General features: G+C 37.6%; 1 protein-coding gene across 1 annotated transcript in view; it reads left to right on the top strand.

Moving 5' to 3' along the window:
• LOC137272283 (serine-rich adhesin for platelets-like) overlaps nt 1–16,538 on the top strand; it is a 74,922-nt gene extending 58,384 nt beyond the window's left edge. Inside the window, exons 5-9 of the mRNA XM_067804645.1 lie at nt 514–5,279; nt 6,951–7,185; nt 13,827–14,198; nt 14,554–14,765; nt 15,069–16,538. Of these exons, the coding sequence (XP_067660746.1) occupies nt 514–5,279; nt 6,951–7,185; nt 13,827–14,198; nt 14,554–14,765; nt 15,069–15,262 (5,779 nt within the window). The 3' untranslated portion in view covers nt 15,263–16,538. The remainder of the gene's footprint in view (nt 1–513; nt 5,280–6,950; nt 7,186–13,826; nt 14,199–14,553; nt 14,766–15,068) is intronic.
• Nucleotides 16,539–16,819: the final 281 nt, after the last annotated feature.

The following is a 16,819-nucleotide window of genomic DNA, read 5'->3' as shown; positions in this document are numbered from 1 at the left end:
ACAATATAACCCTGTAAGTTCAACTTAATTTCTTTTTCACTCTTATCCATTCATAACTCATTCTCCCGCTATCTACGTAGTCAGTAACCCAATTGGATATTTTTATGAATTTTTCTGGGCTTCAATAATTTGATTTCTCTTATAGTGAGTGAGTATGGTTTTATGCCACACTCAGCCATGTTCCAGCTGCATGGCGGCTGTCTGTAAATAAGTGAGTCTGGACCAGACTATCCATTGATTAACATGAGCATTGATCTACACAACTGGGATGCTTGTGTCAACCAAGATTGCGATCCTGACCACCTGATCATGTTAGTTGCCTCTTTCGACAACAATAGGTTACTGAGGACCAGTCCTAGTCTGGACCTTCATGAGTTGATTTAAGTATAAAAAGTCTAAACAGACAGAGATAATAATGCTTAAAAACTATGTACCTGAATAACTTTGTATATATTAAGTATATTCTCATTTAGATCCTTGGAGAAGAAATGTGAGCTTGTGTTGTGCTTGCAGGGAACTGGAAGATATCCAGCGGACACTTCTGACATCTGTAAATGGAACCCTGCCGTCACAGAGATGTATTGCCCTTAATGACATGGTGGATGACACCCTGGATGACACAGATCCCTCTCTACAAACTCCCTCAGGCTCTCATGCAGAGAGAATCGTGGCAGAGCGATACCGGAGAGGGAAAAAGCAAGTGTATCGGGTCACAAAGCGTAGTACTTCACCCCTGTTTGGAAGGGCTACTCCTGTGAAGACTCCTGAGAAGTTTAACAGTGATATGCAATCAGATAGAAGTATTCTTCTTGATATGAGATTCAATAACTCCTTTGACCAATCAGAATATGAGTCTTATGTAACAGAGAATGCATGGCGAGGTAGACAACAGGATTCACTAAAATCAAAAAGTCTTAATGATATTTTTCAAAATGATCATCAGAAAAAATTACAATTGCTTCTTGAGAATGGTCGTCCACATTACAACTCAGAACTAATATTAAATGACACCTATAGCAGTTCAACAGACTATCCATTGTATGGTGATGAACATTATGCCATCAATGACAATTTTACGCTGAGTCCAAGATCAAATACTGAGGATCAAATGACAATCACAATGGACAATATTGGTGAATCAAAGACAGAGGACATCCATTCTGATGACTCCAAAGATGTGTCATCACTTGACTGTTCTAGTCTGAGTGAACAATCCCCTGTATTTTCCAAAGTTAAACCAACCTCAGATCACAAAGGAAGTCCAAAGAAATATGTGAGTGAAATAACAGTATTCCCAAAGTCATTTCAAAACAAAAAGAGCATTATGAAAACTGCCAAGGATGGAGATTCTGAAATCCTGAGTGCTGGATGCTCAAGAGAGAGCTCATTAACCAGTGATAGTGATCTGAGTATCAGTCCCCGTGTCAACCACACTGACACCGAATTCTTCATGGAAGCTGAGTTCTTGGATGCTGCTATGAAACCAAAGAAGAGCAGATTTCAAAAACTGTTTGGTGGTAAGAAGGGTAGGTACAGCCCAGCTGCTGAGGATATGCCACCATTGTCTACTGTTGATGCCAGAAGTCATGGACTCGGAAACCAAACAACGAAAACAGCACTGCCAGATCGTGTTCAAGATCTGAAACATAGCAACCCAAGTCTGACTGACCTTGCCAGGGAAGATCCAAGTGAAAGTGTGGCTGATCAGCTGAACACAGGAGTCTTGATTCAACATCCAAGGAATTTCAAGGATGCTGTTCCAAATATGGGACATTTTACTGATCATTCAAGGAATTTCAAGGATGATAATACTAATGCTGACCATTTGACTGAACATTCGAGGAACTGCAAGGAGGTTGGAGCAGAGAGAGCTGTGAAGGATGTGAGATTTAGTGTTGAAGGAAACCTTGATGACACTTGTATTGAAAGCTTTAGTGGGAATCAATTTAGAGGAGGAAGGATTACACCCAGGGAATCATCTGTGATAAGAGATAGGAATGAACCTGTAATAAGCGGGAATGGAAAAGATAGCGTGTACTTTGCTGGTCCTGTTGTGATTTCATCAGGGAGAGGATCCTGTTTGGATCTAAGTGTGTCTAGTGACAACATGCCACACAATGATCAATCACCTCTTAATAGGTTTGACAGAGTGACGCCCTCAGAACAAAGCTTGTCTGTCTGTGACACAAATGATGCTATCTCCCACACAGCTGACACTCCTTTCAGTACTGTTGCTCACAAAACCAATGTGAAAGTAATACTTGGCAGCACCATTTCTCAGACAAATGATTCTGATTTAACGCATGACAATACTGCCTCCAACCCAACTGATCATGATGTGTCTTATTTCTCGGAAGGTTTTGATCAGCTTGAAACATTTGATGAAAGGTTTGAATGCAGTCTTTCTGTCAGTGATTCAGATAATCTTAATAACTCCCTCTCGGCCAGATCAGCATGGAGTGAATGCAAAGACCTGACTGAAGCTGAAAACAGTTTTGAAGATGACTTTGATGGCAGTTTCACGCCTAGAAGTAATGAGAATAAGGAGGCATCTTATCATGATAAAGAAGAAGGTGACGTAAAGGAAGAAAAAGAAAAATCCTCAGGATATGGGTCAGAAAATTCACGCCAGACTTCAGAGACAAAGGACGAACCTTTCAGTGATGAGGAGAAAGCAAGTACTGGCAAGACTGGGGTAAAGATACCCAGGAACTCCTCTGTAGATCTGGATGATGAAGATGTGGATAGGATATTTGAGATGGCTAAAGACCCTCCTACCTTTGCTGATGTTGATGATGGCCTGTCCTTTGAGGAGCTGAACATGGATCACATTGCTGTACATGATTCAGATGGCGTGGGTGATATTGTTGAAGGAACTGAACCTGTGGCCATTCTAGGAAATTCTGCTGAAAAAGTGATTTCTAAATGTGATGATCCAGTAGTGAAGGAGATTTCACAGTCAGCAGCTCCCATACTTCAGTTGTCTGCACAGTCTCCATCCATGTCCAAAAATAGAGTTTCAAGACTCTATAAAGAAAGTAAGATGGCGTCTAGTACTTGTTCTGATGATGTTGAAGATGCAGTATCCACAGCATCGAAACAGTATGAGAGTGATGAGTTGGGTATGTCATCAGAAAGTGAGGCCATCCGATCTGCCTTTGACTTTCTCAGTTCATCTTCAGAAGTAGAGGCTCTGACCTCTGCACGTGATCGACTCAGAATGCTAGAGGAGGAAGACAGTGAAGAAGATCAGGATCTGGCATCATCCATCAAGATTCTGTCTGATCTCAGAAGAAGCATCCTCAGTGAGAATGAAGACATACTTTTTGAACAGGGATTCAGTCAAGACGAGCTCACTGAAGTTGAAAGAGGAGATTCCAAGCCAGCATCTCCTCCAACTATTTCAGAAGATGATGATTCCAGCTTCCAAGTGGATCCTAAGCCAGCCGGGGTCCATGTAGAGATTATGGCAGATATACATCACCCTGATGTTGATGACTCAGATAATGGTAGTGAGGTAGATGCTCCCCTGGATGTTTTGGATGAGGAAACTATGGTCGGGGCTGGGGTATTGTTGCTGCCAGAGAAGCATGATGATGATGATGCAACAACTCCAAGACCGATGGAGGATGATTCGGATACCAGTGTCAATCCTTTCAATGAAACTTTCACTGTATCAGCTGATGGGCATGGTGATTATGTGAGTATCAAGTCATCCAATTTAGGAACCAGTGGTGGCAGAGAGTGCTCAAGTTTGGCAGATGAACTGAAGTTACCACTGTGGGAGAAGTGTCACGACTTGTCTTCTTCAGAAAGGAGCACACCAAGGTTAAATGAGTCTACATCAATGGATGACAGTATTCCAGATAGTTCTTTTGATGAGAGCAATACATCAGTGGAACTTAAGAGTGATTCTAAGGATGTCAACAAAGTGATTTCTTCAGTTTCACGAAAGATTGTTCAGAAGCTTGAACCTAAAATCGAAACAATAGACAATCCAGAGATGGATGAAAATGGCTCATTGGGTTTTATCGGAGAAGCTTACAGTGAAAGATCTAGTGGAGGAATAAGCCAGAGATACATAAAAAAGAGTGAGATGGATAAGAAGAGAGCACTTCTTCGGCGTCAAAAGGAGGTAGAGAAAGATGAAATGGTTGATGAAGGGGAGGTAACTCAAGATGATTTAGAGACTTCTATGGAGTGTGTTAGTGAGGATATTTGCCAAGAAGAACTCATTTGTCATACACCATACCATAGACAGACAATACATCAAATTGGAAATAACTTCAAAGATCTATTTGATGATTCAGTTGATATGATAGATGGTGCAAAACAAACTGATCCTGTAGAAACAGATGTTTCCAAGTGTACAAAGAGTAGTGAATGTGATACTGGCTCAGCAGTTCCAGCAAGATTGGAGAATTCTGCCAGTTCAACAGATCTCTCACCAAGGTACTCTACCCAGTCAGATCTACCCGAAGCTGAGGTTAGTCTTTCTGAGGAAATGGATGTCAGTGGTTCTTCTGGGGAGGTATGGTTTGATGATTTAAACGGCAAGAACTTTAATGAGACAAAAGGCAGCATCACATCTGTCCTAAGTCCTAGGGCTGATGCTTATCGTAAGGAGAGTGAAAGCTGTGATAGTATAAAATCTAATGATTCTGCTCCTCAAAATGAATTCAGGGAATATACATGTAACTTACCTGATGTGGTTCAAAGTCAAAGACTGCAGCATGGATCTCATAACAATTCAGAGGATCAAGTCAAAGTGAGAACAAGTCGAAAGGAAAATCCATATGCAAAGATATCAACAGATGGTTCATTTTCAGATGACAGTTTGAAAGAGGATGAGGAATCTTTTGATCTTTCCCTTGATTCGTTTATTTCGCCATATGCTACAACTAAATCACTTGCCAAAATTTCCAGCACTCCTAAGAATCTGTATAAATCTAAAGCTGCTGAACTTAGCTGTGGTATTGAACCAGTTTATGACCCATATGCAACAATAGACTCTCCAGGGGGAGATAACTCTGACCGTAGAAAGTCGGATGGAAGTGACATGAACCCATATGCAACGCTGAATGATGTTACTTCTGGGAATCTCAATGATGGTGTTTTGCACTCCTCTAAGGATGTTTTGGTGGAGCCATCAGGTGAATTATCAGCTCAGAGTTCTATCAGTCTGTGTGACAGGAAGACTCATGGCAGTATGATCATCCCCGAGATAAGAGTCGAAGCACCAACTGAAGATGAGGCAGAGGGAGAGGATAGTATGAAAGGTCGGAAGAAAGTTTTGTTTATTTATATTTGTATGAAATTCAGAACACATTGCTTTTGACCTACTATTTTTTCCTATTTCTTACCACTTTTAGGAATATATTAAAACAATGCATTAGAGTTTAGAATAAATTCAACTACAATTTTCAGGTCGCTTGAGAGAAAATTTAAGCAAACTTGTCTGGCATCTAGTGTTATATTTTCAATATGGCCACAATGGAAGCCATTATGACCAGCCAATTTTTATGTCTTAAAAGTGGAAAATCACATATATCATAAAGATTGTAAGAGTGTGGCTGCACATGTATGATTCACTTTTTAAGATAACTAAATTTTTTACCTCGATTTCACCATTTCACAATGACTGGACTCCAAATTTCTTTCAAGCATGTTTTTGATGATAATTTAAGTTTTGACCTTGATTTAACCTTCTGACCTTGATTCTTCTCCAGTTATTCTTGTAATGCATTTGCAACTTGAAAGAAGAGTCAGCTCCAAAAAGCTCTGGATAATGAAGATGAAACTCTCCATGCCTGTTCCCTCATATGAATTTCTGCACATAATTTGAAACTAATTTTCTGTTTATTTTAATCTGATTGTCATCGTGGTAACTACATATGATATTCTATGGTCGTAAGTGCCAGTTAACTGTTGATTAAGAAAATATTTCAAAGCAATTCAAATATGAAATTTGACTCCACAAACAGATCAGCTCCAGCGCTGTGATTCTGTATTTAGGTATTGATCTCTCAAAAACACAGCTGTAAAATATTAAGTTATTTACATAGACTTTCGATTCTCAAGATTTTCTTATCATGAATCCATAACAACAGCATATATCATTGAACGTTTGAAACTTAGACCTGCTAAACTACTTCTGAACATGATCAGGAATATACCAACCATCTTGAGCAAGTGCTTGTCCAATGAAATTATTGATAGATGATCACTGAAAAACAGCTGTGGACTATTGAGATGTTTATTTGGGTAATACTTTCAAAGTAATACAGCATATTCTTGGATAAGGGTATAGATTTTGTGTTTGTTGGAAAGGTATGGGCATTAATCTATTGTGCATTTCTTGAAGAAACAAGCATGAGAACGTTGAATCAAATAGCAAATACCTGGACATACCTGGGCCTAGATTTTCGAAACTCTCTTAGCACTAACATAGTCGTAAGTACCATACATTAACATTAACTTATGACTATGTTAGCACTAAGAGCTTTGAAAATCTATGCCCTGAATTAATGGTTTCTAACACAGCGATAGTTTAATGTCTAAGACAAGCATCAGTGTAGGCCTTCCTCCAGAATTACGCTGGCTTGTTGTGTTTTGCTGAAGGAGTCATTGTCAGCACAGGTACTACATGTATGATCCCAGGAACATTACTGTATACAGAAATATATTCTGGAATGAGCAAGGATACATTTCTGCATACAGAAACATGCCTGGTGTACACATCTGTAGTACCCATATCATCACTGACCCATCCATCACTATCATTGATATACTGTTTGAACAACTTTCATCCATGCAGTTTTGGTCAAAGGAATTTCTTGAAAACCGTGACATTAGTTATGACTGTAATGTCTTTTTGAATTTTCATGTGAATCATTTTCTGGAGTAATAGAAGACCAACATTACAGATGCAGATATTTTGATTGCTTCAGGTAAATGTATAGATGATCTCTATGCCAAAGTGATGAAGGATCGGTCTAAGGGAGATGACCCAGATGCCTCAAAAGAGGATGCAAATCTCAATTCTCCTACAAGCCAGTCTTTAAAGGGAGGGAACTCCACCGGTAGTCAGTCTGAAGAGGAGTTGTTGGGAGCTTGTGGAGGCTGTGAGGAGCTTTTGGACACAAATGATGAAGGACCTCCCCTGCCAACCAGAAGATATGAAAGGTTGAAATTAGACTATATTACAGTTTCATTTGAATAATGAGTTTCCTATTTGAAAATACAGTTGGGTTGGTAGTGAGGGAGTGTTCATAATTTATGGCAAGTTGGGGAGAGAGAGAAGTGATTCTGTGGATGCCAATGATTATGCAATATGAATTAATCCCCTGTGATGGACAGGGAACTACTGTCCACATTGGCAGAATTTCTTCACCCTAAACATTGAGAAGAGTGGATGCGCATCAAATGCCAATATTTGAAAATATCCTGATATTCCTTGTTTGATTATAAAAGAGTATCCCACCAGTGTAGTTTTGTTTCTAATACCTGGATGGTATAGTGACTGATCCAATTTGATCCTATTTCTGTTTTTATTTCTGATCCTATATCATATTTGACCATGTCATGTACATATATGACGTCTACAGGAACGTAGTAATCCTTTTGTTTTGTCAGTAAGTTCAGATGAATGGTGTATCATTTTTTTATGTGGATAATGATGGATAGGCTCCTTAACAAGGTTATAGCCTGACATTGTTGCTATAACTTTAGTCTGTTTTAAATTTAATATTTGCATTTTGTTTTAATTTATTTTTTGTAGCATTCAGCAGAATCTGTATTGCAGACAACATACACTAGGTCGTGCATAGTGTGTGTGTGTGAAATATGATTCTTGTTGGCAATCTGTACACTGTTGAGATGTTACAGTCATGTTATAAATTCACTATAAGTATAAGCAGGCTGTGTGCTGTTTTTATTGCCTTTCAAAATGCATACAAATATGATATATAATAAACTAGTTAGGGTTATAAGACAAAATATAAAGACATACATTGACTTTGTTATTTCTCACTCCAAACAGTTTTTACCACTGGCAGATGATTAAACCTCATAGTGTTTCCTTTGTTTTCATAATAATGAAGTAAAAATGACTTCATCTTTGTTGATCAGTCTATACTTAAACTAGCAATTGCGCATAATGGATGGTGTAGCAGAGGTTATGTACCAGTCACAAATTCTGGGTTGTCATCTGGGTACTCAGGGGAGAAAAACAATAACAAAAGGAACAAACAGTCCACGTAAATTGCTTTGCACTCGTGCCCTGTTATGCTTTGGCTTGTCATATAAAGACACTACTTTGAACTCCAGCATGGGTGGAGTGCAAGGGGCACTTTCTTGGTGTCTTTGCTGTGAGTGAATGAGTGTAGTTTTACTTTATTTATGCCTTTATCAGCATTCCACCAATATCACGGCAGGTGACACCAGAAATTTAGATTCACACATTGTACCCAAGTGGAGAATCAAACCTGGGTCGTCACCGTGTCATTGTTGTGAAATGGCTGGAATATTGCTGAAGTTGGCATAACTCTGTGAAAGAGATGGTCGGTTTAGTTAGCAAGCTGAGTTTGTACGTATGACGTATATAAAGAATCCAGTCTCTGTTGTTGTAATAAATGCTGTTAAATAACTGTTACATATTTCTAAAACTAGCATAATGCTGTGAAATCAGATGATGGTGGGTGAGTGTTACGTGTAAAGTCACTCCATTTTTCTATATTTTTAATTAGTGCAAGGTACTGAGGCATCTTCACCAACATCTGGTTTCTATGAGGATATTCATTTGCAGAAACCTTAAAGGGTGTTTGAATGAATAGAATACCAATTCTACATGTCTAGACATGGGTCAGGTATGACAAACACATGGCTGAAATAGGAATTATATGGTGAAGCAGTCTGAAGCAAGTATGCTTTATTTTGCACAGGTTACTGTGATATATATGTATTTTTAAATAATACACTATGCTTTAACATTTTCATCTTTTTTTCATTTTCATTCTAAAACTTTAAAAAATTGTTTTACACTTGTTTCAGTTCGTTTTTTCCAATTAACCTGTTTCATGAATTGTATTAAACTGAGAAGTTGTTAATTGTATTTTTCTATTAAAACTTTGATATTAAGAATATTTTTACACTGAGATGTGTAACATGTTTTCCTTGACACTTTGTTATTCTGGTTACAGATCATCTGTTTATTGTTACAAAAAATAAAGTATTCTGCAATTAGCAAGAATAGATCACTGAAGAACACAGCAAAATTGAAAAAAATTATTTTTGCACCAAGTGTTTTAACAGAACCTGAGCATATCAGTGACAGCTTCATCATATATCATCTGTTCAAAGAAATTCTTATGCAAGTGACACGGATAGTTTGGTTTCTGTGGACAGTATTGATTTTTTAATAAGATTTTCTTCAGTTTCTTTGATCCTTGTAATACTCAAAGCATCTGTCAGAGCAATTTATGCTGGGACAAGACCCAGGCTTTGGCAAGGTGACTGACAGAGCAAGTTAGATTTAAGTTTGAATCAGTTTAATTGTTAATGATCACCCTAATTTCATGAACACAGCCTCTAGATTTGATGCAGGGCACTATCTGCTTGTCCAGTTTGAACCAGTTTAATTGTTAATTATCACCCTAATTTCATGAAGTTAGTGTCTAAATTTGACACAAGGCACCAGAAGCCTCTCCTGACTTACACTGAGATGGGCAGCAATCGGTGGTGCCAAGCCTATTTTAAAGATATTTTATTCAAATTTGAGCAAATATTGATTTTTACCTCCATGGCTTAATTCTTGTCCTTAGCCAGCACTTGAATATCTTCGCAAAAGGACAGATTCACACTTGTGCCGTGTAATACTCTTTGTAATCAATTCTGACTAATTAGAGTTCTCTATTGATTTTGTCAAACTTCTGTTTTGGCGATGGATGAGTCGGTCATTGCTGAGATGACTCATAAATGCCTTCGCTCACAGCTCCCGCCAATTGTCGGGATCTCCAGGTTTATTGATTTCTGTGTGCATGGAAATGCTGGGTACAATTGTTGGTATTGTGTGTTGCCTGAAACATCTGCACAATTTGGACTGGATTCTACCCTTTTTGGTGACTAGATAACATTGTTGCAAACTCATTTCCTCTAGATCAGTGTCTGCCTCAAGTGCATTATTGGTAAGTAGGGTTGCTGTTTAAGTATTTTATCAGAGAAAGAGAAGAAGAGGTTGCAGTGGTCTGTTGTCCCATGCTGAGCTGTAGGCTTGGTTGTTCTAATGGTATTTCATTGTCTCAGTACTCAACAGTTTTCTAATGTGAAGAGAATTTCAGTTTACTGTTACTTCCAGACTTCTGGGTATTTGTCTTATTTTAAATGATTTTCTGAAATATGTGATTTTTGGAGAAAGCTTGTGAGTTATTCTTATTTCAAAATGCAATTTGAATGAATTTGACCCATATATCTTTTGTGCATGTTCATGAGATGCTGTTTATGTGAATTTCAATGCTGATGTGGTTGAAACTGAAGTTTCGTTCAGTTATTCAAATCTGGTGAGAAATGAAAATTTTAATGTATTTGAGAAAATAAGGGTAATGTTTTACCATAATATATATTTCACTGCAGTTATTTTGTGTACTTTTTATGTATATTAACCCAGGCAAAGTGGTTCAAGAAAGTAGCTTGTGTGGTTCTTTAAGAAGAGTAGTTTCAAAGATGTCAGTGCATTCACTATTCAAGCTGAACACCCAGGTCAGTTTTCAACTGGGAACTGTGTGGGGAAACCAATCTTGGCTGAATGATGCTCAAGACAAGATTAAAATACACCTTATTTCATGCTGTGCACACTGCTTTTCCTGTGTCATAAGACAAATAATCTCTGTATTTTTGTGCTATAGATATTACATTTATAATCTAGAGACAAACAACTTTGTATGAAAATCAGCGGTATGTAACTAAATTATAACAGCTCTAAATTTGATTTCAAGCCAAAAGTGCACAATAACTGCATTACTAAGATTTGAAAAAATACATACTGTGTTGGTAAATCAGCGGTATTGGTATATAAATTCTACCTCTGAATGACTTTATTTAACCAATCACAATCCAGTATCTACTGAAGCCATGGTAGAATTTATCTTATCTGTTTACTTTTTCTGAATTGATTCAATGTATCTTTTAATGTATATAATCTATTTTTAACATGGACCGAAAAGTCCACATGTACACATTATATACAAGAAAATATTGTACATATTGACTCATCAGTTATGACATGAAAACATAGCTATTTAGTCTCATAAAATTATCTCATTGCTCAAGATAAGTATTGAAGACAATTCCTGGTTACATGAAATTCTTGAGCTCTGAGAATGGTTGGAAAAATTGTTTTCAAATACCGCCATGTATCAGAGAAGAATTATTAAAGGAGAAGGAAAATTAATCTCTTTAGTAATTGATTCAGACTATGATAAATTAATTTGCCTTCGTTACCACTGCAAAATGTATACGATTTTAGCTAAGCTGACCTTGGCTTTTCATCTAACATGGCAATCTACCAAACATTGAAAGTGGTGGATACGTTTTGAAATTATTGATTTCAGATTTCTTTAAAAAATTAATAAAAAACAGTTTAGCCAAACACTGTGATGACACTCCAAGTGCTCATGTGTCTGGTATTGTATTAAAAATAGCTTTACAGTTTATTTCCTTAATTTCTTTACAAAATATATAGTTGAGCACCTGCTATATTTGAAAAAAAAATAGCCTCTAAACAAATGATGAAATAAGCTGTTGGACTCAAAGTTTGGAGATTATTTATTTTGTGGCCCATGCCCTGGTTAATCATAAATCAATCTTAATATACTACATGATATGAAGGACACCCTCTTAACTCATAGAGCATGTACATCATTGTCATTGTACAACTTATTAATCATAGAGTCATGAAGACCCAGGTTACAACACATGCTTATCATATGAGGTGACTAAGAGGACTGGGTAGTCAGGCTGGCTGATTTGGTTGACACGTCATCATATTCTAATTGCGTAGAGCGATGCTTATGCTATTGATCACCAGATTGTTTGCCTCAGACTTGATTATTTACAGACCACTGTCATCTAGCCTGGATGTATGAATATTTAAAAACCTCACACTACATGTTTGGTTTTAAATCAAATTTAGAGCTGTTATGATTTCATATATACCTCTGATTTTCAAACACTGTATGTTTATCGCCCTAACAAACAAATTAATCATATGTAGAACCTGTTTTTCTATGGTCTATTCTACAGAATTTCAATTACATTTTACCTACCGTACAGTTGTCACAATGTCCGAGCTAGGCCCCTACTCCCTTCTTGATATGTGGGGTAGCCTAGTGGTTAATGTGACCTGGGTTCGATTCCCCACTTGGGTACAATGTGTGGAGCCCATTTCTGGTGTTGATATCACTTGAATATTGAAAAAGCGGTGTAGAACCCTACTCGCTGACTCGCTCGCTTGATATGTGACTCGGGGAATCCTTTGTGGCTGCACCACAGTCATCAAGCAGCTCCAAAATTTCCAAACTGTAGAATACAAATATAAAATAACCATGGAAACCCCAAAAAATGAAAACAAATTTGAAACACTTGGCACTCTTGAGACTGTGAGAAAAGCAGTCTCAAAGTGTGAGATGTAATTAAAAACCATCTCAGTGAAAATGCAGGGATGTGTGAATGGTGGCCTTGACTCATAAAAAATTCCGCAACTTGAAGACAATTTGTAGCACAACTGAGCAGGGGTGGCTTGAATTCTTAATTACACACAACAATGGCTGGTGCCAATTTCAGCTTGTTTAATGCTGCTGATAATGGCTGGAAACCTTGCCTCATTTGTTTCATTAGAAATTGTTCATTTTAGCATACTATTGAGATGGAGGAAACAAAAGAATTTAATGATGTCGACATGCTTGATGAACTGAGAATGTCTCTCGTGTGTTGTGTATGACTGGGTTCTAGATGGAACTGTTTGTGTTTCATCACCAAATAAAAATCAGTTGTTTGACAGTATTACTGAGTGATGAAAAATTATATAAACATGAGGCAATATTTAGAGACAAAAATTAATGCCATGTTAAATATAGCAATGATAAAAAATATCCCAAACCATTTGTATTACTGAAACAGAATTAGTATAGTTCAGTGACATATTATATCAAATGCCTTGCCAAAGTGTTTATTGGACACATAAAATTGGATAAAAGCATGTTCATCCCTTTTGTTTCCATTTTGTTGGTGTCTGCATATTTCTCAGAATTTAAAAAATGTTACCTTAAAATATATAAGTAATGTTTACATTCTTTTGTCTCTCAGTTTATGTTGATTTTGATATTTTAGTGCAGTTTGAAAATGGTGACAGTGTTTTCATTTATCAATGTCCTCAAGCATATATACTCATGGCGATAAGTAATGGACACTCAGATGCAGAAGCATATGATGGACAGATGGACAGATGGACACAGTATTGCCCAAGTGTTATACCTGTGTAAAAGGACACCACACATGTACACTCGCAATCATGCACACAAACTAACAGTAACAGAGAGAGTGAGGGAGCAGGTCTCTCTGCTACGTAAATTTGCGTATCTTCCAAGCTTGATCCTCAGTTTCCTCGTAATCACTTTGACTATTTTCCTCTTATGACATATAAGAGGACATATCTTATGTCATGACATATTGTACAGAAAAGATTAAACTCACTATCAACATTTATGCTCAGTCTTTTTATCCTCATTACAATAAATCAATAACTAACACAATTATAATATTTCTGTTTTCAGAAGCGTATCTAGTGAGAGCACTTTGCGGTCATCCAGAGGTCTGAGTGCATCTAAGTCCTCTTTATTCACTAATTTCAAGGACTCGGCACGTGTTCGCTTTCAAACTATGCGGAAAGCCATGAGCATGGACAGGGGTCTTGACGAGGTAAGCCATGATGACAAGAATAAGTTAGGGAAGAAGGAAAAAGGAGAGAAAGTGAAGGAGAAGAATAAAGGTGACAAGGAGAAGAAAGAGAAGAAGAAGAAAAGTGACAGCAAGATGAAGAAGGCGCCTTCCCTGAAGTCGTTGAGCTCATTGTTTGGTAGGAAGAATCGGGACCGCCTCTCGTCTGTGGAGGGAGAGGCAGATGAAAACATAGATGAACCTGTAAAGTAAGTGAAGCATGGGGTACAGTTTTGGAGAGCTTATGTTTTTTGTGAGTGTGTGCACGTGTATGCATGTGTGTGCATTTGTGACGTATGTGTATGGGAGAGTGAGGCATGTGTGTGTTTTTTGTATGTGTGTGTGTGAAAATGGGATCAAGAATGGTAGACTTTTGCAACTTTGATTTCTATAAAAAGATCATATTTTAAGAATAAAAATGTCAAATAGTGTCCTCTGAGAAAGCTGAAGGCTAAGAATTTCATCCACATCTGCGACACGTACCATTCTGATCTGAAAAGTACCATAGATGGTACTATAGTGTGACCCAAATTCACACTAACTAACACACTGCATTCCTTTCAGAAAAGGCAAGAAAGAAAGGGGATTCTTCAAGTCCAAGAAGAAGAGACAGATATCTTCCCCAGTGAATACCGTGGATGTGCCAACCCACTTCCGGTGTATAGGCAAACTGAAAGAAGTCAACCCTGATGGCAGTCAGATAATAGAGCTGTCCAAACCGCCAGATGGACCTATAGGGTTTTATATTGCTAAGGGCACAGTCAACTACGACTATGGTAAGACATTGTAATGGGGGCTACTGTACAGACTTCTGTTGCTAAGGGCATAGTTAACTATGACTCCTTTAAGAACATTGTAATGGGGGCTGTACCTCAGGGCCCCCATTTCATATGATTATTTACCTTCTACATCTAACTTTGAATACTGAGTCTAGAGTTAGCAAACAAACTAACAATCTTTAGCCTCATGATTAAAGTGTTCTCACTGGTTCTGTTCCAGATGTGACAGAACCAGGAATGACAAGTCTTTATGGATGATCAATACCCTAATCTCAAATCTCTCTATGATTTATGTTGCAGGAATCTTTGTGTCAAGATTCACAGACGATCAGCAGAAACTATTTGCTGGAATTCTTGGAGTGGGAGATGAAATTCTTGAAGTAAATGATCAGTCAGTTCAAGACAAATCTCTTGACGATGTTTATGCCCTCATGGCAGAGACTGATAAACCAATCATGAAAGTCTTCCCCATTGTAGCACGAAAAGAAGTCTGAAGCGTAAGGACAATGCATGGACATAGATGTTTGGTTGTCCGTACTTGGACATTGATGCTTGTACATGGCTGCTTGGGTCTCAGTGCTGGGACAACAGTTCTTGGATAACAATGCAAGGACATCTGTTCTGGGACAGCAATCATTTGACACCAGTTCTTGGACATCTGTTCTGGGATATCAATACTTTGACACCAGTTCTTGGACATCTGTTATGGGACATGAATACTTGGACATCACTTTTTGGGTGTTTTTGACACCAATGCTTGGGCAACAGGTCTTGGACATCAGTGCTTGGATAGTTTAGTTGAAACAATTGATGCATTCATGTGTAGTCAATATTTCGACATTGAAATTGATTGAGACATCAGCTGATTCAAGAAGTCATTCTTATGCACTTTCTTGGAGTAAAATGTATATCAGACATCTCTATGAACAGTTACATCCTTATAATCTTCCTCTCAAACTAGAGCCAGTCCCTGTCCTTGACTGAAGAACCTGAAATTATAGGCTGCCTCTGACCTCAGAATTTGTTCCTAAAGTATTAAAACAAGTATTTTGTTCCTGAGACTAAAAGCTGTCTCAGAGACTAGAATTTGTCCCAACGGAAAGAAGCTGTCCATGAGGCTGGAACCTGTCCATACATGTACCTGAGGCTTGACCCAGTCCTTCACCTCAGGTTTAGTAGTTTTAGACAGTTTTGTAACTCTACCGCACTACTTGGCTAATGCCACCAGTTTGTGGTGATCAAGCTTGGATACCTGTTGTTAAAGCAGGGGACAAGGGATGTTTTACTTGTCAGGAACGTTGTTATGAGTTTGAGATGACCGAAACTAATCTTAATTGTACATATTACCATACATATTTATTTACCTTAATGTAAATATGTAAATGAATAGACTGCAGACTAGATAACAATTCATTACAACTTTGTGTCAGTCTGTGGGATAAAACATAGTCCAAGATGTCTAGCTTAGCTTCTGTGTTGAGATGATCTATGCTGTATTTTCTCAGGTAATCATGTTACACCAGAACTTGCATGTTTTGAAGATTGACCTCATAGAGCCAATAGAGGAATAGAGCCACTCTTTTTTAGAAACTGTTTCCTTATGATTTATATCTATTGTCATAGAAACTGACTGGAGGATCTGAAGAACTTGTACCGTATTTGTAGAGACATGCATCTGTATTAACATTGAAATGTTCATACACAAGCATTGTGTTGCCTAGGTGTGTTTTAGATTTTATTTAAATTCTAAGAAAAGAATATAGAAAAAAATAAGGTTGTCATATTCTACTTGTGCAACTGAATTATTCAGCAAACATTAATGACAAATAGATGAAATACTTGCAATTTAGGACAAAGGCAATGTATTACTGGTGTTTATGAACTGTATTTAAATTACACAATGTGACATTGTATTCCCAGGTACTGGTTTAAGAATGTTTTGCATGATTATTTAATATATACTGTACAAACTAAATTAGGAATCATGATTTTTTCAGTGGAATGTGTTTTATAGTGGAGACTGAGAACATAATTTTAAATATCTCCATTAA

The sequence above is a fragment of the Haliotis asinina genome, chromosome 2, assembly GCF_037392515.1.
Source record: "Haliotis asinina isolate JCU_RB_2024 chromosome 2, JCU_Hal_asi_v2, whole genome shotgun sequence".
Taxonomy (NCBI): domain Eukaryota; kingdom Metazoa; phylum Mollusca; class Gastropoda; order Lepetellida; family Haliotidae; genus Haliotis; species Haliotis asinina.
Note: the sequence above shows the minus strand (reverse complement) of the source record. Positions and strands in the feature narration are given on the sequence as shown.